General features: G+C 39.5%; 2 protein-coding genes across 13 annotated transcripts in view; both read right to left on the bottom strand.

The window, feature by feature from the left end:
• LOC113446872 (tetratricopeptide repeat protein 39A-like) overlaps positions 1-6,601 on the bottom strand; it is a 42,816-nt gene extending 36,215 nt beyond the window's left edge. For 2 of the 5 annotated variants that reach the window (XM_026716715.2, XM_087925943.1), the window contains exon 1: positions 6,297-6,384. In XM_026716715.2, coding sequence (XP_026572500.1) covers positions 6,297-6,328 — 32 coding nt within the window. In that variant the 5' untranslated portion in view covers positions 6,329-6,384. Of the gene's footprint in view, positions 1-5,670; positions 6,277-6,296; positions 6,385-6,455 lie in introns of those variants that run through there. The other 3 variants (XR_015742021.1, XM_087925942.1, XM_087925944.1) reach the window with 3 other exon arrangements.
• A 6,719-nt stretch (positions 6,602-13,320) lies between these two features.
• RAD23A (RAD23 nucleotide excision repair protein A) lies at positions 13,321-27,415 on the bottom strand. 8 transcript variants are annotated; one of them, XM_087925945.1, is made up of 10 exons: positions 27,207-27,415; positions 24,450-24,527; positions 23,511-23,672; positions 23,024-23,205; positions 22,555-22,610; positions 20,967-21,094; positions 19,575-19,650; positions 19,183-19,313; positions 18,032-18,196; positions 13,321-16,655 (listed from the first exon to the last, which is right to left on the bottom strand). In XM_087925945.1, the coding sequence occupies exons 1-10, from the start codon at positions 27,276-27,278 to the stop codon at positions 16,542-16,544; spliced, it is 1,164 nt and encodes a 387-aa protein (XP_087782071.1). In that variant the 5' UTR covers positions 27,279-27,415; the 3' UTR covers positions 13,321-16,541. The 8 variants fall into 8 exon arrangements, with proteins under 8 accessions (XP_087782071.1, XP_087782072.1, XP_087782074.1 ...); XM_087925946.1 differs by having other exon boundaries at positions 22,555-22,589; XM_087925948.1 differs by lacking the exon at positions 18,032-18,196.
• Between the last annotated feature and the right edge of the window lie 467 nt (positions 27,416-27,882).

The following is a 27,882-nucleotide window of genomic DNA, read 5'->3' as shown; positions in this document are numbered from 1 at the left end:
GATGGTATTCCTGTGGTACAGTGGACCCCTGTAATGGAAAATAGGGGACTGTGGGACTTTTGAATGTCAGAACTTACACTCAAAAGATTTGCTTCCCCTCCTTGTCTCACCAAAGGTTGTCAGAGCAGTGTGATGAATGGCTTTTGCTATAGAGGAACATTATCCCATTGCCAAAAAGCAAATGGCTCTAAAGAGATGGGACATACCTTAAGTGCTTAGTAGGAAACAAGACAGGCCTCCAACTAAATCAATCTTAGAACAATCAGCTGCAGATTAAACCATCAACACAGCTTATGATGTAGAACTGGAAAAAACACTGTTTGCAGCATAGCAAGAAATTACTTTTGCAGGGATGGGATGAATGGCTGTCTTCACACTGGGGCCAGAAGGATACATAAATGACACATAGGCCCAAATTATCTGAAATCCTAAAGAGGTTTATGAAATTTATCATCTTGGATCAACTTTTTTTTGAGAAAGCATAGAGTATGGGCCTAGTGCCAAAAAAACTGGAGAATGGGAAATCCTTAAAAGGAGGAAAAAAGAAGATCTAGACTAGTCAGCTTACTGTCAATTACCAGACAAAACTCTGAAGCAGATAATTAAGCATCTGATCATTAAGCATTTGGAGAAGAACGTACTGTTGGCAAGAACCATAGGTTTGTTAAGACTAAGTCATACCAGACCAACATTTCTTTTTCTAGGACAGAGTTTAGTTTATTGTTAGAGTGCAGTGAGCATAATGTATCTTCATTTTAGCCAAATATTTAACAGTCTTTTATGAGACCCCAGTAAGGGAGATGACAAACAGTGGACTGGAAAATGTTACCATTAGATCAGTACAGAATCAAGAAAATAAAATGACTGCCTCTGTATCAAGCTGAAAAGACACGCTGAAAGCATATTTCAGGGATCCAATCTAATATCTATGCTGTTCAAAATATTTATAAAAATTTGGACAATAGAAAATATGATTATTAAATCTATGAACAAGGAAAAGATGAAGGGGTAGCAAATGTTTCAGAGAGGGGGTAATATCAAGATTCATGGCAATCTTGATGTGATATAGCTATAAACATAGTAAATGCCATCCTGGGTAGCATTGATAAAAGTATACCGGTAATATCATGAAGCTATTGTTCCTTTCTATCAGGCCATATTTATAATATTCTATCTATTTCTAAGCACCACATTTTAGGAAGGATATTGAAAAAGTATAGTACAGGTAGTCCTCAACTTTCAGCAATTCATTTAGTGACTGTTCAAAGTTACAACAGTAGTGAAAAAAGTGACATGACCATTTATCATACTTACAACCATTGGTGGCCTCCCCATGGTCATGTTATCAACATTCACGTACTTGGCAACTGGTTCATATTTATGACAGTGGCAGCGTCCTGGGGTAATGTGATCACCTTTTGGGACCGTCTGACAAGCAAAGTCAATAGGGAAACCAGATTCACTTACCACCCATGTTACTAACTTAATAACTGCAGGGATTGACTTAACAATTGCGGCAAGAAAGGCTGACAAAACTCACTTTACAAATGTCTCACTTAGCAACAAAAATTTTGGGTTCAATTGTAGTTGTAATTCAAGGATTACCTACATGACCATAGCACCAGTCTCAAGATAATAAGGGATCTGGAAGATAAACGTACAAGGGATGCTTGGAGGCGGCATTCGTGTTTTACCTGGACAAGAGAAGCCTGGGATAAACTGTAAAGTAGACCACAAGTTTCTGTCAGTTAAATGGCATAGCAAGTTAGCAGTGGGAAGGAGAGTTGATGTGCCCAGAGACAGCTTCACAAGCAAGGCGGGAGGTTGTATCTTTGTATCTTCCCTTTAAAGAAGTCCAATGAATTCCACAATGTAAGAATTCCTCAGTATTTCAAAAGATTCTAAAATAGCCTTGTTCTTAGGTAATAAAACTGAGAGCTTAAGAAAGGTTCTGTCACACTACCAGCCACAATAATCAATATTAGTTTAATGGACTTTGCAGTTTCTCATGACTATGATGTTAGGTACTAATATTAGGACTTATGGTGATCAATAACCAATTAATGACATTCCCACATCCTTGTCAAATTTGTCTCAGTCTAGGAACTTATTTTGCAGTGTACTAACTGTAGCAGAGTTCTGTATCAATATCAATTAAACTTATTTAAGAAAAATGCATGCCACTAAATTAAGAGGTAGTTAGTTATCTATCATACCTGCTTCATGGATAGTGCATCTACTTGTGAGAGACACAGAAGAATATAGACAACTTTGTGTTTTTGTAAACAATGGCAGGTGAGAGTGTACCAACTCAGTGAGTTGAGATGGTTTATCAGTTACTAGTAAACAATGGAAGCAAACAGTAGGAACAAAATAGGACAACCATTGGCACTGAGTCATGAGGCAGGCAGGCAGCCTGGGCTACAAAAATGGAGATGATCATTAGATGGAAGCTAAGAGACATAGAAAGGCTGCCATGTATTATTTTTGTAGCCCAGAAATAGCAGTACTCCCACTAGAAGGTGGTCACCACCCCAGTAATTAGCCAGTGCAGAATGTACAAAGCCAGGCCATGCTCAGCTCACACTCAGGGAACAATCCAGTTCTTTCTGGAAGTCTTCTGTGCAAGAACCCAGTACTATAGAAAACTTTTATCTCCCTGCCACTTTAAAAATCTCATGTTTTCATTTAATTTTCATCAGCAGGTTTGAATGCATTTTCATATTCATTAGATATATATTTTATGTGGGTATTAGGGGATCAGAAGAAGCACTAAGATGTATAATCTATAACTTAATTAACGAAGTATATGATGCACAAAAAATTCAGTTTGAAAGCTATAAAAATTGTTAAAAACAAAAGTTTGTGCTATATCTCTTCGGTGTAAAGGTTAAGCCTGGGAGACTCTGATTCAAATCCATTCTCATCAATAAAAGTTGATTGGGTAACCTTTTGTTCAGTCACTCTATCTCTCACTCTAACCTATTTCACAGAGGAATTATTAATTAGTTTTGAATAACTATAAAATCAGTAAGGTTCAAGGCAGGTAGTTGTGAGATAAAAGTGGAGGAGAAAAAGAGGTGTTGTGATGACCCAGGATGGGATACAAAAGCAACAAAGTCATAAAAACAGGTGAAGTCCCTTTAATTCCTTCAACTTGGCTTTAAAGGTCCAATTATCATTGACTGGGAAAAAAACTCCCCCCCACAAACAGTTGTGAAAAGGAAGAACTTCTGTTCAAACTCAAAATACATATACTGTATATTATAAATAGAAAAAAACAACAACACAAACCACACTGAAGAATTAATGAGACAAGGCAGGATAGGGGCTTGAAGATATCCACAGATATTGAAATACATACACTGGGAAGGACTCCAGAACTCAGATAAGAACAGACAGACTAGAAATATTTTCACACTTTGCTTCCAGCACTGGCCCATGCGCAGTTTGTCCTTTTAAACAGTCCTCACAGCTGCAGCCCATGAAGGGGAACAAGGCCCCCGTAGATCATGCTATTCACGTTTCTCCCTTATCCACTCCTCCCTGTGTGCCCTACGATGAAGAGGGGATGGGCCTGGGTCTTCCTCTGAATGCCCAGCCAGCCTGTGCCCTTCCCCAGTTTCCTCCGCAACCAACCTCCGGAGCTACACTCCCACTCCCTGTCAGTTGTTCAACCTCTCCCTTGGAGTCAGATTCTAACAGGGGCATGACAGGTGTTCATACTGATTTGAGTTCCTGGAGGAAAGTTAGACATATAAAACTAACTAAGCATCAGCAACTCGCTTTAGAAAGGATAGCAATTTTAAGACAGTAATTTTAAAAAGTAGGATTTCAATTTCCTTGATTCCCCCAACAAATATTGTAGAAATTGTAGTCCTAAAGAATTAGGGACACCAGGTTTTCTATACAAGGGTTTACTGATATTCCCTATATTGAAATTCTCTAACTTTTTTCAATTTATTTGTTTTGCTTTAATTTGGGGGAATTAGTAACAGTGGAATGCTAGCCGCAATAGAATAACAGAGTTGCTATGTCCTGAACCAAGCCATGCCCCATGCTGCATCTCTCTGATCAATTATTTATCCAGATGAACTTAGGAGCAAGTTATTATAGCAGCAGTATCATAAATCCACCTAATCAACATTGATTCAGTGAACTTAAATTAATGCCAATCACTTCCTTATTTAGAGGTTGAGCACTATCTTTTTCATTACTACAACACCAAAAGAAGGAGCTCACTCAGGGGTGGGATTCAAAATTTTTAACAACTGGTTCTGTGGGCATGTATTGGTGGTCATGTTACTGGCTGGGTGTGGCCAACTCAACATCATTCACATCGAGGCATGCATCTCATCGCCTGGCCTCTCGTGACTGCGGGGATGCTGCAACAGTCTTAAAGTGTGAAAAACGGTCATAAGTCACTTTTTTAAGTGCCACTGTAACTTTGAATGGTCACTCTACACAAGCAAAGTACCAGCAAAGGAGGAAAAAAAAACCCCAAGAGAAGTTCCAGATACAGGAAGTCTAGTCCTGCCAAGAATGTAATAAGTCTTAATGGAGAGGCAGTTTCTGTAAGCAACACCAGAATGTTTCCTTCCTGCCTTCCTTACAGGATTAGGCCAGTAATTTCTTCTAACAACCGATTCTCTGAACTGCTTAGAATGTTAACAACCAGTTCTAGTGAATAGGTGCGAACTGGTAGAATCCCACCCCTGAGTTCACTCCAATCTTGGGTGATACCTTATTTGTTTTTTTTTCTGCAGGTTAATTTTTAATTCTATTAAAAAGCAATTTAAATTGGGATGGGGACCCATCTGAGAGTTTTGCCCTGAGAGTTCTACTTACAGCCCTGCACCGGCCCAATCAACTTGGGCAGTTGCTGAGACATCCAGGTGACTGTTATTACAAACTTAGAATGCTAATTTAAGTAGGTATCTGGCACACTCCAAGTAAGAGCCACTGTTCTTGTTCAGAACGGTGACAATACCTGTGAATCACAGGCAGGGAAAATGGGCCGGCCTCTAATACTTTCTACTAGGCTGATGCCAATGTGGCAGAGTGGAAAAGGGTTGGGCTAGTATTAAAAAGACTTAGGTTCACAGCTATTGACTTTGACAGATTTTGGGCCAGTTACTCTGCTTTAGCTCAATTGCCTCTCAAATTATTTTTGTGGGGATAAATGGAAGGAAATAATGAAATACAGTGCTTCAACTTTCAATTTTAGACTTCAGCAGGTAGATTTTCAGTTCCAAGTATTTCTTGTTTAAATTGAACTTCTATTGGGGATTCAAATATGACAAGACTTCCATCAGAATTTTCAGAATGGAAAGCTTATAGGTAAATAATTATTTGCAAACTCCTCAGAAGCCTAACTGAAACAGATTTCACTTGGGTTTGGGAAAAGTTAGAAATAAGCTCAATGTTCAACTCCTCAAACATCTGGATTAGTTAAATCTCTATCGCAGTTCTCACCACCCAGCACTGGAAAGGCATAGAGAGGGAAAGGAGGGAAACCGAGATGAAAGATCCCGAAAAGCTGAATGGGAGTCGAGGTCAGCAAGTGGGCTTCCCTGGCGGCTCCCGTACAGCGCTGGTCTTCTTCTAGGGTGTCTGCCTACATTTCTCCCAGCCACCTCCCGCACCGATCCTACCCCGCCGCAAACCTACCATCCCCGGAGGGTAGGGATCCTACACCTAGTAAATTGCCAGCTGGTAGGAATCCGCCCAAAGGGGTAGCGCCCATTTTGGAAACTTTCTATCGGCTTAATAAACCATTCCCTCTGTATGGATGTCAGACTTCTGTTTCTCTCGCGGGGAACCTGGCTGCGTTTCTTTTCCGAAGAGCAGGCGCTGGTAGGGAAGAGGAGCGGCACTTGTGGGCTAGCCTCGGCTTGGGAAGTGGGGATCTCCCCCTCGAGGGAGAGGGGCGGGATGCTTCGTCGCCTCAGGCTGCCTAATGCCTCGAGCCGGAGCCATCTTCTCAAGACTGGCCTGGCTCAGCGGGAGGGGCGCGGAAATCCGCGCCTCACCCCCTCCGTCCTCGGCCGCTTAGAGCCACGTTCGTGCCTCCGTTGGAAGAGCGCGCTTTCCTCCGGTTCGTTGCTCTCGTCGCCCGCGCACCCGGGAGGGACTGCATTGCGGATACCTCTGAAGCGGGCAAAGCAAAGCGCTCCCTTCGCCAAGAGGAAGAAAAGGAAGCGGGGGACGGAAGAAGAGATGAAGCCGAGGGCTTTCTGCACCCGCGGCCGGCGCTGCAGGCAGCCGCTTCCCCACCCCCCTACCCTCCGCCTTACCTCGTCTTCCTGTGATCGCTTTCCAGAGCCATGCTGGAGGCATGAACGAACGAAGCGAGACTCGCGGCTGTCGCTCCGAAGCCTGTGAGACGACACGCAGGGGAAGCGGCCGGTCCGGCCTGGGCAGACTCCGCCCCGCAGGTGCCTCGCTGCTCCTACCTGAACCGCGCTGCGTAGGTGACACCGCTGCTCTGCCGCCGTCTTTTTTCTCGCTCCATCGCAGAGTTTCAAGTTTGGAGGAAGGTGGAAGCCGACAGCGCCACACAATCACTCTTGCCCTTTGCTCTTCCTCAGCAATTGCAACTTTCTGCGTTTTTCCTGCGGGGGCTCTAAAAACCGTTGCCCCGTAGTAAAGATTTTGCTTGCCCTCTGGCTAATCAAGCATCGCCTCTTGAGGAGGGGATCCAAGCACTCGCAGCCTTTACAGCAACTCAACTGAATTAGGCGAGTCAATATTACTACCTACAAGATGCAAGTGGCAAGGTTGGCACTGAAAGATTACAGATGGTCCTCCTTTAACAAGAATTGGGATCTCCCTGGCTTGCTAAGTGAAACCACAACTGTACTTATCTCACTTCAGCTTTTCTTTGCTTTAAAGATCTGCAAAGAACATACATGCAAGATTTTGTCATAAAGTTATTTTTTCATCACTGTCAGAATAAGTTGTAGTTCAAGCAGGGGACCCTATACCATTCCAGACAAATGGTTGTTCAAGGACTAAACAAGATTATTCTGCTATAATATAGACATTTATAGTTAGTCTTTTATGACCATTTAACAACTATTAAAAGTTATACCACCACTGAAAAAAGTGACATGCAACCAGTCCTTGCAGTTGACTCGCAGTGTCTTTGAGACATCCGATCAAAATTTGGGCACTTGTCAACTGACATGCATTTATGACAGATGCAGCCATTTACAATCTTCTAAGGGAGCTAGGTTCACTTAATGAATATGTGATTTAATTGCTATGGTAAAAAAATATAACATTGGGCATGACTCACTCAACTGCATCGTTTTGTTCCGGTCCCAATTGTGCTGGTAAATCAAGGATGTTTTACTACATTAACTGATGTTGTCAACTCAGAAAACAGAAACTCAAATCAGAGCACTTAAGGTCATCCTTTCACAAGTGATTCAATAATTAAATCTGGATACTCTGACACAATTTAAGACCTTTTGATGACATTCTACTCAATTAAAACTTCCGTGTATATTGTAAAAGTATCCAGGCAGAGTTACTGTATACTAAGATGTTTTGCGGCCCAAACTCTAAGGTATTTTCTCTCTTTGTTAGGTTTATTCTAACAGTGGTGGGAGATAATATGTTTCACATCCTAGGGTGGCAAGCTAACTTAGAAGGAGTAGACAAGCCATATAATCTACACTCTCCCGACTTCCGGCTTCATCACTCTGACAGGCTGTTGTTTCCAACCCCAATGATATAGCTATTATTGAACCAACAGCCATCATAGCAATTATTTTAATGGGGAGAACCCAGGGCTCATTGGGCTAGCACAGGGGTATCAAACTCATGATATGTGATGTCACATGATGTATTGCAACTTTTTTCCCCTTTGCTAAACTGGGGTGCATGTGGCCAGTGTGTGATACATCTAGGCCACAGACTGTGAGTTTGACACCCCTGGACTGGCATATAGAAAATGATTAAAATAAATGAAAAAAATAACTACTATGCAACTAGGAAAGTGTCCATGAATGGAAGTACTACAGATTCTAAATAGATAGCACTAGACAATCTATTTCTGATTCTCATTTTTCTATTTATAATTATTTTCCCCTTGGTAACCCTAAACATGGTAAATACAAAGCAAGAGAAGAAGCTATTATTGGCTAATTTCTAATGCAGCTTCTTAAAATAATATAACTTCTATTTTCTTTCAGGTGTTTATTTCACTTATAAGGAAAAAATAAGCATCATTGGGAGTGGGGGTGGGTGGGCAGTGAAAGCACCATGAGTTGGCCCAGCTGTTCCCTCTGCTATCAACTTTGTTAAAGGCCATGTCAGCTGCCATTTCAGGATAACAGGATGGCAGTGAGTGAAATAAAAGTATCACTTTGTCAGCCTCAGCTGCTTCCCTGAAATGTGTTCCACAAACAGTAAGAGCTTTTCATGTATATCTCCTGCAAGAAACAAGATAGCTTCACTATCTCCCATTGATCTGTTCAATCCACAATGTAGTCAAACCTGCTTTTTTTAAAAAGAAAAAAAGTGTTGGTGAATAGGGAGATGGTATGAGGAAGTCCAAAGGGGAAATTCTTTAAGCAACTATGTTTAATAACAAAGAATTACATGATTTTTATATAACTCAAGAACTATGTTTTGTATAATCAGATTTATATGCATGAATTAGAATCCTATATTCTGAAATAAAGATGCAACTCAGCTCCCAGTAAATTAAGAATGCAAATTCTTCATAATTTTTGAAGTATTTTTTTAATGGAAAGAAAATATAGGTTGTTTGCTCTGTGGACATTGTGCATGGAAAAAGTCATTCCTATATATTCTTTATGAATGTTCAGGAAAAAAAATGCACAGTATTTTATTCTCCAAGGACTTCTCAAATTTTCATCAGATACTTTATACTGGCTTAACATCCAATGTTGTTTGGTGTCTGAAACAAATTTTGCAGTATTTGCCATGTGATGTTTTAGTAGTGCATTACAAAGAGGCTTATGGTTTTAAACTTCCAGGGGAAAAGTTCAAGTCAGTAGTTGTGCGTTGCAAAATAATTTTGGCAAGTTCTATGATCATACTTTTAATTGATATGAGTTAGTGTTGGTCAATATAACTGACAATGTATTTACTAAGTATACTATACACTCAATATTATAGAACAAGTATACATAGCAATATCATTAGTAGCAATAGCAAAGCTACCTATAAAATCCAGATCAATGTTTCAAAGAAGCCATAGCTTTTCAGCTTTGGAAGCTATGGATAAGCCATACTGTTCATTTTATTAATGACTTTGAGTCAGTGTTGAATCTTGACAACCGCCTGGACTAGTCCCGGCAGTTTTCTTGGCAAGAGTTTGGAAATGGTTTGCCCTTGCTTATTTCTTAGGGCTGAGGGACTGACTGGCTCAAAATCTCCAAGTTGGCTATGTACCTAAGGCAGGACTGGAACTCATAATCTCCCAATTTGTAGCGTAGTGCCTTAACCACTACACCAAACTGGCTCTCTATATTGTTTATTACAGAGATATATTTTACAGCAAATTGCTTAGACAGCACATTCTTTTAAAAAACAGCACTTAATACATAAAATGTTCAATAATTAGGATAAATCCGATGTTATTTGAAGCTGTAAAATAAAGAAATGGCAAAGTCTTTAAAAAAATTAAATTTAATCAAATTCTCATAAATAGTGGATTTGGAAAACTCACTGACATGTTGTGTTTTGTTCACCTACACTTTTTTTTATGGTCATTTTTTTAAAAAAATTAGATCTACAGTTCAGAAACAAATGCACCTCAGCCAATAAAAATCACATAACCTCCAAACATTGTAGAAATTATGGTGCTGGTGTTTCTAAATTGTGTTGGATTATAATAGACTAGACATATTTCAAAAAGCTACATTTTTCCCTTGATCATTTACATCCAGATCTCATTTACTCCCAAAATTTTCAAGTACAGCCAGCTATTAAATGGAAAAAATGGAAAAAAAAAACAACCAAAAGAATGCTTCCCCAGAAATGAAGGAAGGTCCAGATAGTTTAAAAGAGGTGATTTCATTCCAACAGTAAGATTGCAAGATGTAACCAGTCCACCTGAAGGGGTATAGCAAAACATCTTCCAGGGGCCTGCTATGACATTTCCACAAAAGCCAAGGGCTGTTTCATTTCACAGCAGCAATCTGGCCTTTCACTGCCAGCCCAGTGGTGCCTCAAGAGGAGGTTCCTTAGCAACTGCAATGTGATGCCCCAGCAACAATATTGCAGAGTCCATCCCTGGGGAAACTGGCAAGTCACTATCTAGTGACTTGCCAACAAAGCTTTAAGCCCTGAGGGGAAATGGACAGCCTAAACCAGGATTGGGAAGGGACAAAATAAGATTCAGAAAAACAATATCCTTCTGTTAAAAGGGCGATCTCTCTCAGAAAAAACAAACAAACAAACATGGGGACACAGCTAATTTGGATCTAGCCAAGAGCGACAGGAGTTGTTGCAAACAAGGGCAGGAAAGTTCTGATCCTTTTCAGAAGGCTTCAGAAGTTCAGACTTGACGCTGTATTGCTGATCTTAGGAAAATTCCTTTTTTAAGTAGTTTAGGCACTTAAAAATGCTAACCAGACTTTCCAGCTCAAGGCAATTCGATTTTCTTTGTTCAAACAGTTTTGAGTCACCATTTATGCCATTTATTATGCCTTTTCTCAGGCTGAATCCACAAATCACCCTGCTTCTTTATTTTACAGGTCATCCACTTTAAATTCAAGAGAATTTCATTATCATTACCCCAATGATAATTTGGGGCTTCCTGCCCTAAATCAGCTTTCCCCAATTTGGAATGCTGTGGTTATGTAGTTAGCTACGCAACTCCCAAATTATCAGCATCAAACCTATCAACAAAACACCAAACAGGGCAAGGGATCCTACAAGTAACTAATGATATTAGTGCAAGATGACACATGCCTCTAAGCACCTCACTCTCAGTAGGGAAAGCTTTTTAAATTAATAATGCAGCATCAGGGAATCTTAATGTGATTGTGTCTCAGGTCATTTCTTTAAATTATAGCTATGCTAATTTCACATGGAAAGGAAAAGGAATATTTGCTGATTTCACCATGCCCATCAACTTTGCCTGTGAGGTGTTTTTTTTTTAATATTCTAGATCAAACAGCTTGCCATCAGCAAGTATGTTCTTAAATAGAACAGATATCAACATGGCATACTCAGTGCTTATATTCTTTATCTATGCCCCACTACAATGATTTAAAAATATGAGGTTCTAATCTTATGACTTGAATAACGGATTAAATCTAAACCTTGTATATTGTTCATCTTCCAACAAGTTATACCTGAAAAGTCACAAAGTAACTATTTTTCAAAAGCATTTCGTATGAATGTGCTCAACTTTCATGTTTGGATCATTCCTACATAGAATTTATTGGGGGGAAATCCTCTCCATAATTGGCAAAGCAGTAAGAAGAAAACAGATAATAGAAGTATGTTGGAGACAAAAATAGACAAAAATAGTATTATAAGAGCTTCATTGTTTAAGTGCTATAGCCTTTTGCAGGTTTGCAACTTTGAAAACCAACAGCACTTAAAAAAAAACATATTATATCCTTTCCCATAAACAGTTCCTTCCATTTGAACCTTCTTTCAGTAAAGTTCCACGCCTTTGTCTCTCTGTGGAGATGGTACTTATTCCTATACCTTAAGCTATAGCCAGGGTCAAATTAAACCGAATCCAGACATCAGCAAATAATAACAGGCCTCATACAGGCGAGCAGATGGTGCTAGAAGAGATGGAACTGCTGCTTCTAAGCGTTAATCTCATGTAATTAGCCAATTTGGGAAGAGGCAGCCAAAAGACAGCTGATAAATTTGTGTTTGCCCATACAAATGCAAACATGCTACAGTCAGCAGGCACTGAGCAAAAATGAGCAAGTCAGATTTGAATTATTCAGGGGACACCTGCCATTAATCATAATCTTGCTTGGACAGGTCACCCAATTTGAGACTACAGCTCCCAGCCAAAATTATCTGGGCACTGATAGTACCATTTTACTGAGCCAGTTCCACATGAGATGCTCAGGACATCAAAAGCCTGTAAGAGAGAGGCATCCAGCCTGACAAGAGCAATCTTTGTATGGTTGAGCAAAGACCCCAGGTGGTACTGACCAAGAGGCCATGAGGCAGCAAATAACCACCAATGTGATTGAAAATTGCCTCCAAGCAGGGAACATTATATCAGATGAGCCAGGCTTTCTTCCTGTCTGTAGAGAATTAGAGATTAGTACCTTATAGTTCTGAATAGGCAAAATTGCCAGCTAAAATTGGACACAAACTGAATCTTTAATTTTACTATACAGGTAGTCCTCAACTTACAACCATTTGAAGTGACAACACTGAAAATTGACTTATAACTGGTCCTCACACATGTAGCCATCGAAACATCCCTTCAGTCACCTGATCAAAATTCAGCAACTGGCATGTATTTACAATGATTGCAATCACCATTTGATTACCATTTGGAACCTTGGGGAAAAAGGGGGGCGGTGTGTTATTGACAAGCCAAGTCAATGGGGGAAGTTGGATTTACTTAATGTGACTCAATGACAGCAGAAAAAGTCGGGTAATTGAGCATAACTCAATGACATCACTTATTGACAGGAATTCTCATCCCAGTTCTGCTTGAAAGAACTACCTGTATGACTCAATGCAATAAATGTAGCTGGGATCACACATCACATTAAGCCACCATTAAGTTGGCTATCTTTTGATTAAGATATTAAGTGAATCCATCTATTGTGTGTGTAAACTGTGGCTCATGGTTTACTTTAGGGTGTTGTGTGAAGACAGTTACTTTTAAAAAACCAAGTAAACCATATGATAGTGACACTACTATTCTTCATTCTTGTTTCCCTTGCACAAAGCTTTGCAAATTCCTTTTCTAAGGCAGCAATCCAAGGTTTAGCAAGTTAGCAGCCAAAATCCAGAGTGAAAAATCCACTAATTTCCATCCTATATCTTTCTAACATGGCAATGCAATGCTTTGTAATGTTTCAAACAAATGCTTCAGAGGAAACAGATCATGAAAGTTACACCTGTTTTCAATTCTTTAAACCAGTTATGCAATCCAGGGAAAGACACAACTGCTAAAATGTTGTAGAGAAGTGCAAATTTTACACTACCGTACTTTTAATAACTTGAGAAATCCATTGTTTCTTCCAAATCATAATTGTTTTGCTGAGAATTCTTCCCATCCAAACAATTCCCTTGAGAAATAAAGAACGAGACACATTTACTGAAGGAGCATCATACTCCTGCCACTGAGCGGCCTCAACAACTTGTTTATTTCACACTCCATTCACAGTGCCTAGAACATTTCAACCCAAGACAGAAAGGAGGCATGGACAGAGCTCTCCAAACCAATTTAGACCAAAATTAAAGTTGAAGGACATAACAACAGGACTTTCACTCAAGTAGAACCTGAAAACTGAAGTTGCAACATTCTATTGTCCCACTTTATGAAGAAGAACCTTGGTAGAAAACTCTTCCATGATGTTTATCAGATGAACTCTTCAAAAACATTTTTATTTCATTGTTTTTCAAATTCTTCCACTTCCAGTTCTTTCTAACTTGAGCAAAACAGGCAGCAGTAATTTTTTCTTTCTCATCAAGGCCTCAGTATCAACACTTCATGCTGGTATGCACATGTGCTTTTAAATCAAAATTTGAGCTTAGTAACTGAATTTTTGTTACAAGTACATCAGCCATCCCCAACCTGGTACACACAAGATATATTAAATATGTAACTTCCATTCACTATGCTCACTCTGGTTGGGTGATTAGAGAGTTATAGCCCAACGTTTCTGGAGTACCAGATTGGATAAGGTCAATCTACGGTATATATTTTGCGAGTTGTGTGTTTCAGTTTGTTGATTTTACATATTTTATCCTGGGGTTTGGGTTTTTTGGGTGGTGGTGGTTTTTGTTTTTGTTCATCATGAAAAGGGACAAAAGGAGCAATGAGGACTACTGAAAGCTCTCCCTTAAATCCCAGGCTCTCAGGCACAAATAAAGCATTCAAATCCACTTTGGGGCAACACTCATCAACTCATTCCAATATTCAGCCATCTACTTTGAAGAAAGCTGTAATTCAGCACTAATGTTCTTGCTTGCTGATAAGGAAATTGGAAATTAAGAGTCTGAAGCAAGCAGTTCAGGTTGAGCATGCATGCAGACACCTTTCACTGCCAAATAGCAAGTCAGAAGCAGCTTTTCAAATTTCTTTAGTACCCAAAGATACCATGATGCTATCTAAAATTTTGATCAAGTAAAATTTCCACCTCAAAAAGCACTCATATGGCAATCGTAAGTTATAGCCTAATTCGTTGGATGCTATTTAAAAACAATTCTTCAGCGAACAACATAGCAGAACTGGCCTAATTCCAGCACAGTCAAGATAACTTCCTTTCCACGCAGTATAGACCAGGGGTGTCAAACTCACAGCCTGTGGCCCAGATGCGTCACACGCTGGCCATGCCCACCCCCGGTTTAGTGAAGGGGGAAAAAGTTGCGATGTGTCACATGGCAACAATGGGTTGTCACGAATTTGACACCCCCGATATAGACTATATCCTTTTAGGCCTTAAGTAGAATCATTTCAGTGCCTTCTGGATGTGATGAACTTCAACTTCTAGAATCCATAGCTAAAATAAGTGAAGTCCAAGACATATGGAGGGCATCTGGTTGGGGAAAAGTACTCTGAACACTGGACACTTTTTCAAACTTAAGAATTAAATTGCTTCTTTCCTCCATGCCTGCCCACCAGCCCTGAAATCAAATTAAACTTATAAACAATATATTACACACTGTCATCATAGCCACACAACCATGTCACACAAATTAGCAGAAACATATGGCTTCAGAATTTATTATTGGAGGCATAGAGGCTATAATACTTTGCTCCTCTTTGCAGTGGGCACCTGCAGCGGAAAGAATGGGATTCCCAGGCTTCTTACGGGGATAGTGAGGAAAGGCAGTTTAGTTTATCAAAGGAAGCTGGGAATTTAACATGTGATAACTGACAGGTTTATTGATGTTCAAACCAGAAACAGCTTTGACCAACATTCCCACAGAAAAGTGAAAGATGATCTAAAGTTTCTATAGTTTTTTATCTATAATCTATGTATTAAAGCCAATTTCCCTAGCTACCAAGAATTTTTTTTAATCAGAAGTCAATTTAGTTCCAGTTTCAAAGGTATAAATAAAACAAGCTCTTTCTTTACATATTTTTCTATTAAAATATTCAGGAAAATGTCAATTTGATCATTTTTCAAAACTAAAAAAGAGAAACATATCTAATATCTAAAACACAACTATTTTGTAGTAGTTTTGTATCCCCAACTATTAAGGGATTCTCTTTTGGGGAATCTTTAGATTAAAAGTATTTTGAACAAGTAAAATCTGAATACTAGGGGGAAAAACTTCTTTAAAATTCCCACAACACAGAAAATAGAGAAACAAACATGTGTTTCAAGCTATCTCAAGATACTCAGTTATTACAGGGATTTGTAAAATCCCCTTTTTTTTTTTTGCTACTATATTAACGTTTGTGGCTCCGAATTCCTAATGTTAAAATGATGGATAATAAAAGTATACATGGATGTTACACAGGCAATTCCCAGGAGCTAGACTTCAAAGCTAGGTGTCTGCAGAACAGGCCAAAACCATGAGATGCCGTTAAAAAGAGAAAGAACAAACAAGTTTTTTAAAACCTAGTGTTTGAAGTTGGATGAGTGTTGGGAAACTGTACCCTTGATATTCTTTGGGAATGATTTTAAGAGCAGTGTCAGAAAACCATAGATAAAGATGGGTAGTTGCCTTATTGGATGATGGCAAAAAAAATACAGGATAGGAAAAAAAACATGGGATCTTTGTGCACAGAATTACAAGCTATTCCGTAACTCTGGCACAGCCTCTCCAGTAGAGGAACAAATATCAAACAGATCATCAGAAGGCATATTACTCACCTAACACAAGCCACCCTTTTGAATAGGGATGGACAACTAAACTGATTTCAAAACAACATTGAAGGAAAGAGAAGGGGAAGAGTACCAGCAACAGAATTAATTGATGGGCACAAAGTTCAGCATTGTAGCAATGTGCACTGGCATGAAGAGGAGAGATTTGCAAACAAAAGAGCAATTTGTTTGCACACATGCAATCTTGTGAAATGGGAGAAGGTCCAGCAGCACCCACCTGCTATGTCAACCTTTCCCTAAACACCTTGCCTGACAGTCTAAGGATTGTTATTAAGATGCAGTTGGGCTCAAATGCCACCCTTGTTTTTGAGAAGAGAACAGAAGGTCCATTTGTTCTGCTCCCCACCCCGCACCCCAACTGCCCCATTCCCAAGGTATTTTCCTCTAGCCAGCAATTCATTGGAGACATTCTCAAATCACACCATCACCACCCAACCCCAGTAGTTCCCCTTTAAATAAATGAATATTTATATAGAGAATTTTATATAAAACTCTGTTTCTTTATCACTCGTCATCAAAGTTCTGACTCAGCAGGAAGTTGGCTGCCAGATTTTCATTCTTCTCACAAGCAAAATATGCCTGGATCACCAGACTCTCAGGAAAGCCCAGGGCCTTTAACTGAGAGGAGAGAAGAGGGAGAGGGGGAAAGGGAAGTACAAAAAGAAAGAAAGAATGAATGTTAAATGTTACTTATGGCAATAATCTAGTTTTTCAGCAAGGAACCAATTGTCAGCAATTTTGTCATAGCATATTGAAATAAAAAAAATTGACATAATTGCCTTTTGAAATTCTACATAGATACCGTAAATTTGTGGCTGCCTGCTTTCTTGTAACTCTGCTCTAGGAAGGGGAAAAGAGCATTCCATAATATTTCTCTTTTAAAAGACACAATGGAAGAATGTAAATTATCATTTATAGGCTTAATATAATCTCAGGGTCTCATGCTTTTTATACACATCACATATTTTTCTTTTGTTTTAAATTAAGAGTTTTCTTTAAAATGTGGAAGGTTTAACTGAGCTGATTTTTCATCTCTTGCAATGCTAGCTTAGCCCCATTTCTCCAATTCTCCTCACGCCAGTAGGTATAGCTTCTTTCCAAAAAATCCCTCCAAATCCAAGAAGAATCTAATAATGGTTTCAGAACAAAACATAAATATTTGCAATTAATCATATTTATGCAAAACAACATTAATTTTAATAATGCACTTTAAGTATAAACATTTTTTCTTGATGTTGCAAAATGATCAGTATTCTGACGTGTAGCGTTCTTCATTCAACTGAATTACAACAGATCAGAATCTCCACTAGAAGAAAAAAGCAGCGTCAAAACCCCTATTTCAAATGTTTTTTGTCTTAGAGAAATATAATAAAAAACAACAGGATTGCAATTTCAGAGCTCACATTCCAATCAGCATATTCCACACAATTGATTCTCATAGTCATTATCATCAGAATCTAGTCCATACTCCAGAATGACAGAAGGTGATTAGACTTTAATGCTGAGCAAAATCCATAAGTAATATTGCAAGCTCAATCCCTTCTGTACTGGTTGGACTAACTGTTGCTCTAAAGAACAAAAAGAATGATCCCTATTTTAGCTGCTATGTCAGAAGTGCATGCCTTGAGGCTAGGAATGATTCATAAAGGTCCCTAAAAATTGAAACCGAGCTATAATTTTAATGTGACTGAAGAATAAAATTATTAAATACATGATGGAAGAATAGTATCAGCTACATTTAATTTTAATTGTGTTTTTTTTTTGTTTAACTCACTATTTTTTGAGTGCAATCCTAGCATGCCACGGAAAGGTTCAAGTATACCTTCAACCCCAAATTAGCTATGCATGCCTTCACTAAACTGTTCTATATGACAAGAAGGAACTTCTTAGAAGCCAACCCCCTACTGAAAAAGTCAAGCCAAGAAAGACCAAGTATACCCAGAGGTCCTTCTTTCCTTGCCACTGCCCCTTCCTTCCTCGTTCAACATATTTACCCTTTCTATGGCTTCTTTTTCCTGAGGCGTAACTTGGATGTAGTTCATCTGGGGAGCTTCTTCCCCAATAGCACCCATCTCTCCCTCAATGTCTGCGATGTCAGCCATTTCACCCAGAGGTTCATTGAGCATCTGAATGAACTGCTCCTGATGCTGACTAATTTGCTGCGAAGGAAGAATGCTCACCGTTACCAAACACTCTCTGTATCTGCATCTGTGCAACTGGCACAACATGTAGTACACGTTGATGTAACACCCCCAAATCATTGTCTCCAATGCTGGGACTTTGATAGAACAGCTGAAGGGGCCACACAGGAATACATGCACGGCTGATCTGTTTTCCTTCATCTGCTTTTCCCATCCTTAGCTCTCTTTTTTCTCAAGTATCATGAACTTGCGTCTGCTTTTCAAGCTACCCATGTATCATTAAAAGCCATATTAAACTGCTGATTCATCAGTGACCAGCAAGACAGCCCTTGCTTAATTGCCTTGTTTAGCAACTGTTCAAATTTACAGTAGCACTGGAAAAGTATGTTTATGACAGATGCTCGTACTTGTGACCTTAGCATAAATTTGTGATTGCCATTTGCACACCCCACAAGCCAGCTTCAACAATCAGAGCCAATGGAGAAGCTAGCAAGTTAGTCACGTGATGTCTCACAAAATGACTGGGGTGGTTAGCTTAATAACTATAGTGGAAGTAAGTTCAGAAATCTGTGATAGTCATATGAAGTCTCGCTTAACAACCATTTCACTTAGCAACAGTTGCTGGTCTCAATTGTAGTCACTAAGCAAGGACTAACTATAGCTAAATCTTCAGAACAAGAAAGAAACTGAGCCAAGATTGGAAAAAACATAATGTAATGATCCCCAAAAAACAAAAAATCAATCTCAACATAGGGTATAATTGTCATAATCAAAGCCACGAGAAAAATCGAGAACATAACTGAACATGTGGCACCATTTAGCAGATGAACCAGAGAAAGATAATTTCCTTTGTCTTTTAGATTACAATTACCCCCTCCTCCCACTGAGATTCAAAGAGACTTCTGTGGAATCCTCCAAAAGCTAGAATTTCCTTCCACAATAGCTTACATTTGCTGCAATATTGCCAGGGAAGAGGGAAACAAAGAAAGTCCAAAGAAAGTTACCTGGAGCAGCTGAGGGTTCTCTTGGCCTAACTGCTGCAGTAAAGCTGGGAGCAAAGCTGGATTCTGCTGTATCACCTGCCTCATATTCTGAAACTGGGGCTGATCTCGTAGAAATTCCAGAGGGTTCTCTCCTGTAGATCCAAGGAGTATTAATGCCACGCATTCAATAACAATGATAGCAAACAGGAAGAGGGCATTAAAATGTCTGAGGAATGTGCAGAAAGGAATGAGCCACTGTGCCTTCTAGTGTGAACAGCTATTCCCCACCACACTGTATCCTTATATGTACTAATTAGAATTTCTACTCAGAAAATGTTCTATGCCCACATTCTAATTAGTACGTATAAGGATACAGTGTGGTAGGGAATAGCTGTTCACGCTAGACAACTCACCTTCTGGTGCAGGCGGATCTTGGGGCTGGCTCTCCTGGATGGGAGCTCTCTCAGGTTCTGGACTACCCGGAATGCCCTGCAAAGTTAAAAAGAAAAAAGTAGAATTACAAAACTATTCCCAGACTGGTTTGATTGGTAAGTTGTCTAGAGTGGCTGGGAAATTGGGCATGAGCACACAATTACATCCAAGGGCAGAGTCTGCAGTCTTCTCTAAATTTCAGAATCAAGCATGAGTGGAAACTGTATAGAAAATTCATTAACACTGTTTCTATTATTGGCTCCAAAACCCAGGAAAACTTTCAGAGAAGAGAGAAAACATTTTCATTTTTCAAATCTCTCAGTCCTAAAATTATAGCCCATTAACAGCTACTACCTGCTTGTGCTCCATTCAGTTAATTCCATTAAATGTTCACTATTTCAATTTTCAGGAATTAGATAACTTAATTTTTTCTGTATGAATGTTGAACAAAGAGTGTAAGACCACAGGACCAGGTTAGGTTCACATGCTTTAGAATTCAGTTGCATAAAAAAGATTTGCTTTGCCTTCCCATCCTGAGTATGTTCTGTTAGACATTCATAAAACAATAGCTTCTGCTAAAAGTATACAAGGAGACACCCACAGAGACATTAGCAATCATGGAGGCCTTAGTCATCTACTTCAATGCCTCACAATATTGTATACTGTATGAGAAAAAATCTCCAAGACTCATTTTCAAATTTGTGTCAGTCAGTATTGCTGATATGTGGCTATCATTGAGATCACAACAAGAGATTAGTTGAAGAGAGAACTTTTTTCAGCTTCTTGTTAGATGCAGCAGAAGATACATTTACAAAAACAGAGACTGACTCACTGTATCGTGTGTGCAAACATCACCCCACTTTTGCAGATATGACTGAGTTAAACAGGAATATACACTCCTGTTCCAGATGTTTTGAGGTACAACTCTACATCTGACCCTGCCCACGCCTGTTAAGGTTTGTGAGAGGCATACTTCAAAATATCCAGAGAATCCAAGATTACCTACCTGACAGCAATTTATTCTGAGACACACCTATCACTCATGCAAGCCTGTTGTTCATCCAGTGACCAACTACGCCATATATCTGTTTAGATAATCAAGTGCTTGACAGACAGAACATTTTGATTGGCCCCTGCATTATACAGTGGCAAGCATTGTGTGCAGAGCAGAAGCCTCTTATTTGATCACAGGACCTGCTTGGTCAAAAACTAGTGTTGCTATGTCATCTCAAGAAGTAGACTAATGGAATGAGGGAAAGGGAAAGCAACAAAGCATTTGGAATACAAAAGAATATGATTCCTTTGAAAAAATGAAGAAACCTCCCAGGTATTTCAGCAGAATTCTTGAACAGACTAAATTCAGTAGTTCTCACCATCAGCAGGTATTCCACAGCTCGGTGTGGGTTGTTGTAGCTCGCCCGTAGTGCTGCTACTACCCGCTCTCGCTCATAGCCCATTGACATGATTTCAGTCAGCATTGTCTCATATTCTGAGCCAGTAACTGAAAGTACAAACAAAAGATAGCTTTGTATTATTGGAAAGCCTGCTGTTACTTTCATGGCTAAAAGCTTCCCCCTTCTCTCCAAAGAGCAAAAGCAGGCAAGCTTGCCTTATTGCATTATCGAACAATAATATAAGCACCAACTCTCCATTATCGGGTCCTCAAATATTTTTGAAAGCTAGAGGCAAAATGGAGGTTTCCATTCTCTCCCCACCCACAAAAAATCTTAGTAAATCATTGTAAATCATTTCAGCTGCAATGCAATTTCCTTCACAGAGATGGAGGTCCAATAATCAGGATTCCTGACTTTTAATCTCCAGGCAGCTTTCTTCCAGAAATGAAAACTGGAGTTCAGAATTCTTAGTTGCCATGCTATGTTTTGCTCCTGTTATAACAGCCAGCAAGAGGCAATTAGGCTGAATTACAGATGAATCACCCAAAACATTTGAATCTGAATGAAGAAAATTAAAACTTCCAAAGCATCATTTGTTGATTCTTGGAATGTGGAATGAGCCACTTCAACAGATTTCATCCTCATCAATCTTCATCTACACTAACAGTTTTTAACATTTCTAGACTGGAGATAATCTGGGCTTAAGTAATTAACGTTTTATTTAAAAAAGAACTGAATACTACTAATTTATTGTCTGCTAGATCTAAGCGTAGCAGTAAAGTGGAAATGTTCATTCCATTGTGGCTGATGAACATATCTGATGTTTTGAAAATAGGTAGATATTCTCAAAAAATGATTTCATAGAGGACCCAACCAGTTACAAGGATCAGTTTATCACAGTATCACCTACTACTCTCTCAGCTCTTTCTTCCTGCAAGATACTTTCTGCCCCCTCTACTTGTCAGCGTCCATTTTCTGGAAAGGTAGGCAGATGTCATAATAACGTAATAGGCTAATCTAATCTTTTTTTTTAAAGGGATCTATTTAAGAACCACAGACATTATTCAATTAAGACAATTAGGCTGCTGCTTTTTTTCCAAAATGTCAGTTTAAAAAAAAAAAATCTAATGGGGCAAAGATTCGGTTGAGTACCCATGTTGAAGTTAACAGTTGCTCAAAACAACACATTTTAGAGCTAAAGGGAAAAGATGTTAACCAGTAATGGCCATCAGAGGGCAGTATATTCAAACTGAATTATTTCAAGAAGCTAGCTATGAATCTCTGATGTAAGAATGTAGTAGTTGAGAAAAAAGATGCCATAGCACACCCCCCCCCCAACCTTTTGGCCACCAGGGACCAGTTCGGTGGAGAGGTTTTTTCGCACACTAGAGGGACCGTGCTTTCGCATGCTGCCTGCATCCTGCTTCGCTTGTTTGCACGGTCCGGTTTCTGGCATGCTGCAGGGTTGGGGACCCCTGCCATAGCCCCAGTCATAAAACAGCCAGTTGCAGTGAAGCTGTTAAAAATTGGTTTCTTTCTTGATCAGCAAAAGAAAGTATTCACCTACCTAAAGTGGAAGCTGCATCATCTTCACATCCCATGCTACCTGAAGAGGGAACAGAGCTGCAAATTTAAGAGAGAGAAGTAGTAGCTGCGTCCTTCCAGATAACTGGACAAGAAAGTTGAAAATCCAAAAATAATTCTAAGCAAAAGAATGACTGAATTCCCCTCCAATAAAAAAATCTGTCTTATATGCCCAGCTATGACCAACAATCATCGAACAACCGCTATGTGTAAAGATTTTGACCATGTCCACCTTTGACAACTGGAGTCAACCATTTCTTTAAAAGGGATAGGATGAAACTAGCAAATCCTAGTGACTAGGTTAGGAGTCAACAATTAGCACCAAGGCTTTCCAAAACATAAATACAAATAACACTGAATTTTCAGAACTATTCTTTCATTCTGAAAAATCATTCTAAAATTTCTTACTAAACTAGTAAGAGTTGTGGGATGATAAGATAAGCCAAACTTACCCAACTGTAGATTCTAGGGGAGAAACAGTCACTGACTCTTCAGGAGGCTTTTCCTCACTTGGTGGGGATGCTTGAAGGGGTGAAACAGTAGCTGCCATAGGCCCAGAGGAGGGTGTGGGTTCTGAGGTGGCTGCTGCATCAGTGGGTGAAGAAACAGGAGCTCCTCCTGAGCCTGTTTTGTTCTTAACAGAAAACCAAAAGAAGTGTCTCAGGTAAGGAGGTGAAGCTCTTTCCGTCTAAATTGCTGTATCATCAAGAAGGGTGAGCCTAAAAAACTGCTCTTTGTGTACTGAAAGTAATGTCTAACATATCTTTTGACTACCCACCCCCAATGCTGAAGTACCTAACAGACTAATACCAGTACCCCATTTCCTAATAAAAACGATTAGCACTACCGGTATTCATCCAAAGGGAAACTGCTGAAACACAGTAGCCCTTTGAAACAAGAAAATCGTTATCATGAAGCAAAGGAGATGCTCAACCATACCTTGGTGACCATCACCACTACGAAGTTCTTCTCATCAATCTTGTATTCCTTGATGGGGACATCATCACTCAGGATCTTGCCAGCATATATAAGCTTCTGGCCTGACACGGGGAAAGCTTCCTTGCCCTTTTCAGCCTCAATCTTCTCCTTAAGTACTCGGACCTGTGGGTCAAGACCAAGCTGGCTCCACCATCCACCTTGTACTGAATGCTTATAGGCCAATTCTTTCTATCCCAACAGTGTTGAACTATAGATGCAAGTGCCAGATGAAAAAATGTGGTGTGGAGAAGCTGCTGAATGCAAAGAGTGGGTGATGCATTCGGGGATAGAAACTGAGAAGTGGCCTGAGTGCGAGAACTTTAAATGACACATCACAATAACTAATGCTTTTTGAAAACCCATTCCTATTCATTAGGAATGGCAATGGTTTCTACAAATTGTTAGAAAGACAATCCTATTGTCTTGAATCCCATCACTCCCCATCTCCAAACCAAAGACAAGGATATATGGAATTAATGTTTTTATTTTATTTCCAAAAGCCTTAGTTACATTGGCTAGGCACTGTTCTCTCAAAATTATGTTCATTCCTTCCTATTCAACAGGCCGACCTGAGAACTGTCTTTTAACAACCAATGTTCCCTTTGTTGAAATATAGTACTCTATAATCTGGGCAAAGAAACTATTTTGTCCCAGGATAATGTTGCAGCATCCGTTCTGGGTCGGTCACCGGGACCAGAGGTTTTTTTTGTCTTCCAAGCTTTCAGACTCATGCTGGAGCCCAACTTCAGGGAACTGCTAGAAAGTTCCCTGAAGTTGGGCTCCAGCATGAGTCTGAAAGCTCGGAAGATAAAACCTCTGGTCCCATGATCGACCAAGATTGGATCCTGCAAACTATTTTGTCCACGAAAACCAATAAAAGGTGAAAAGGTGAAAACTCGCCTTATTGATGAGATGGGTAGCATATAAATGTAATAAGTATATCAGAAGTAAATAGTTTTTGTTCCAAACAGGAAAATGCTGTTGAAGAATATAAAATAACAGTTATGTTGCATTATCCTTCCAGATTGTATGGGATATTAATAGTTTCTTTCACTGTTTCAATTCATCTCAAAGGTATGAAAGATGAGGTCAAAGCAGACTTAACCTAACCTAATGTTTTGGGTTTTTTTTCCAAATGTGTTGGCCCAACTCTTGGAACCACCAACAAGCATGATCAATTTCCAAAATATCAGAAAAACTCCAGATTATGATCGGCAAATTTTTCACACAAGGTAAGTACTATTAAATGGAACAAAGACTAAATTTTATTACATCATTATTCTGAGACATACTGAAAAATATAGATGTAAAGTGCACAGTTATTTCTGTTACTTCAGATTAATCAGGTCATTACATAGAAACACCTCCCACTTATGCAAAGGAGAACCCTCCAATTATTGAATTGCTTAATGGCATATTAAAAAGTGTTGCATGCTACAATTCTATCTTGCAATTACACTTGAGTACAGAAACAGAGTACAAATTTCATTTGCTGTGATACTAGAAGACATGGAGGGTTGTTCATCAAATGTAATACAACAGTATTCATCATGAATACACTCTCTGTTGCAAAACTGAAAGATTATGTGCAATGATAGATAATCCAAGCATCACAATCTTGAATTTAAAATATATTTAAAATAAGGTTTTGAAGTAGTACTCTTTTGATAACAGCTTGTCTACTTACATATTCAAAGTGTGAACTCCCAGTTTTAAATCTTTCAGGGCCATATTGATGGGGATTAGCATCTATGGCTAAAAGATAGTAAAGAATGTTTTGGGCATATTCCAATTTTACTGATCAGTTCACTAAGGTGCAGAAATCTTTATATACCGTACATACAGACATACGTTTAATGTAAAGTCCTAAAGACGCCTTCTGTTTTCAAAAAGTTAGAATGAAAACAGTTAATCTGTGGAAGGTCTTGGTATTGTTAAAAACCTAGCAAAATGTGAAGATGACAATATGGGAGCTCTGAGCTAATATACATGTTCTCTCTCCTTATGTATTCTAACTTTTAAAATTCCTTCTGCTGGCAGAACTCTTATGCAGCAGTGGCCAAACATTCAATTCTCATTCTTCCTGGCATAGACAATAGCAATTGCTGTCTAGGTTCCAAATTGTGAAGGACAACTTTGCTTAATATTAAAGGCACTTTCTGAACTGAAATAGGTGCTCTTATAGCAAAAGCATCCAAATGAAAAGAATGTTTTGTTTGTGTGTGTATGAACACAAATATTCAAGTTTTACAACAACTTTATAACTTGAATGTAAAGAGATAATTAAGACCAAACTAGAAATAGGATAAATGCAAGTCTTACTCATTTGCAACAACAGATGTTGCACATAATCAATGAATTTAAGGACTAGAAGAGACTTAGAGATAATCTAATCCAGGGGTCCCCAAACTTGGCAACTTTAAGACTTGTGGACTTCAACTATGCTGGCTGGAGAATTCTGAGAGTTGAAGTCCAGAAGTCTTAAAGTTGCCAAGTTTGGAGACCTCTGATCTAATCCAACTCCTGCTCAGTTCAACCACTGATTTGTAACTTAAAGCATTGTGTTTACTAGAAAAAAGTCATAAATTACTCTTGACCCAATTATTTTCTATATGTATTGTTTTACTATCTGGAGTCATTTCAACATCATTTCATTAAAATAGGTTTAAATCTGACAAATCACTATAATTCTGTAACAAAAAGGCCAGAAAAGCCACAGAATTCATTGTAAGTAATAATGTTTTCACAATTGAAGAAAAGTTGATAAATAGGAATGCCATCGATCAAGAAACCTCATACATCTTATATGGGAGACCTCCAAAACCATTCTAAGTAGAATGGAAACACTAATGGTTTTAGGAAAGAGGGATATCAAGAAAGGTGTGATTGGAAATTAACTCTCAGAGACAAAAAGAGAATGTTAAAAAACAGAAAATATGTGGGCACAGAAAAAAACAAGGATGATAAGAAGTATAATTATTTTGGTTAGTCTTTTTTCTTATATCTTTCTCTTGGTTATTAATTACTACTGTATACACGATTTCCTGGCACTTTGCATAATACAACGCAATCCCCAAAAAGGAATAGCATGATGAGTATATATAACCCCCCCAGGCAACATATCATTTCATTTCAGGATTAGAAATGAAGGCTAAATATTATACTAAATAATGGAACAGCTTTTAGTTATCTGCCTCCTTCGTGGAAAGAAGCCGCATGAAAACCGGAACAACAGCACGCTGTTACAGTGTGGGACTTCAAGAGGAAATGAAGAAAAAAGCAGGATTGTTAATCCTCAGCAGCCTCGAACTGCAGAAACACAACAGAGAATGAGCTGCCAAGAGTTATGGGAAGGGAGAAAAGGAACCACTACTTTCCTTACGTGACTGGCTGGTTAGCATGTTCTCCTTTTAAAGGAGTGACATCAGGAGAGACAGATTAGAGGCAGATTCCCAGACAGGGAAAGCAGAACAGGGCGAAATAAATCCCCTCCCAAATGAAACACCGCGAGCGAAATGCACTGAGAAGCAAAAGAGGCGCTTGTTCAAAGATGATTTCGGCGGAGGACCCGTAACTGGGGGGGGGGGGGAGGACGCACAGACTACACACGGGAGGAGGGCCGGAAGAGGAGAGGACCAAAGACCCGCCGCCCCTCACCGTCTCGTCAGGCTCCATTCGGATCTTGAATGTCTGCTGTTGCAGAGTCTTCAGGGTGACGGTCACCGCCATGGCGAGAGTTGGCGGAGGGAGGCTGCGGCGAAAACTGGCGGTTCCTCCCAACGGACTCAGCGGAGGCCCCCCCACAACATGCAACTTCACAACGACGCCATTTTACGCGCACTTCGCGCCGCTTCCGCTCCCAGCCTGACTCTTCCCACGTGATGAGAGACAGGAAAGAAGGCTTCACCATAGAGACGGAGAGGAGCTATGGGCCGCTTCTCTACATTGCTCGGCTTCCGGATTGTCTTGGGATTTAGTGTTCTGCGGCGTACGGCTCCCGGGAAGGGTTGGTGCGCGGATCATCGGCGGCGTTCGACTGCGAGAGGGACGGCAGCTGGCGAAGCGGTAGATAGAGCAGACTCGGGGTCAGCCGATCCAGGGCTTATTTCCAAACATTAACCGCATGATTAGCTGCGCAATCAAAGCTCTCCGACTCTTGTTCAAAGCTGAGCTTTTTACTTGCATACACAGGATTACCCGCATTCTTCGTATCAAACTGTTGTGGTCAACTTCTCCGCAAGTTTGCGATATATATTCTCAAAATTCCACAATGGTTAGCTGTTCTCAAAATGTAAACTACTATAAGGGTCATATACTACTATATATTTTTCCA

Source organism: Pseudonaja textilis, chromosome 2 (assembly GCF_049901715.1).
Source record: "Pseudonaja textilis isolate UNSWEBS1 chromosome 2, rPseTex1.2, whole genome shotgun sequence".
Classification (NCBI taxonomy): Eukaryota; Metazoa; Chordata; class Lepidosauria; order Squamata; family Elapidae; genus Pseudonaja; species Pseudonaja textilis.
Note: the sequence above shows the minus strand (reverse complement) of the source record. Positions and strands in the feature narration are given on the sequence as shown.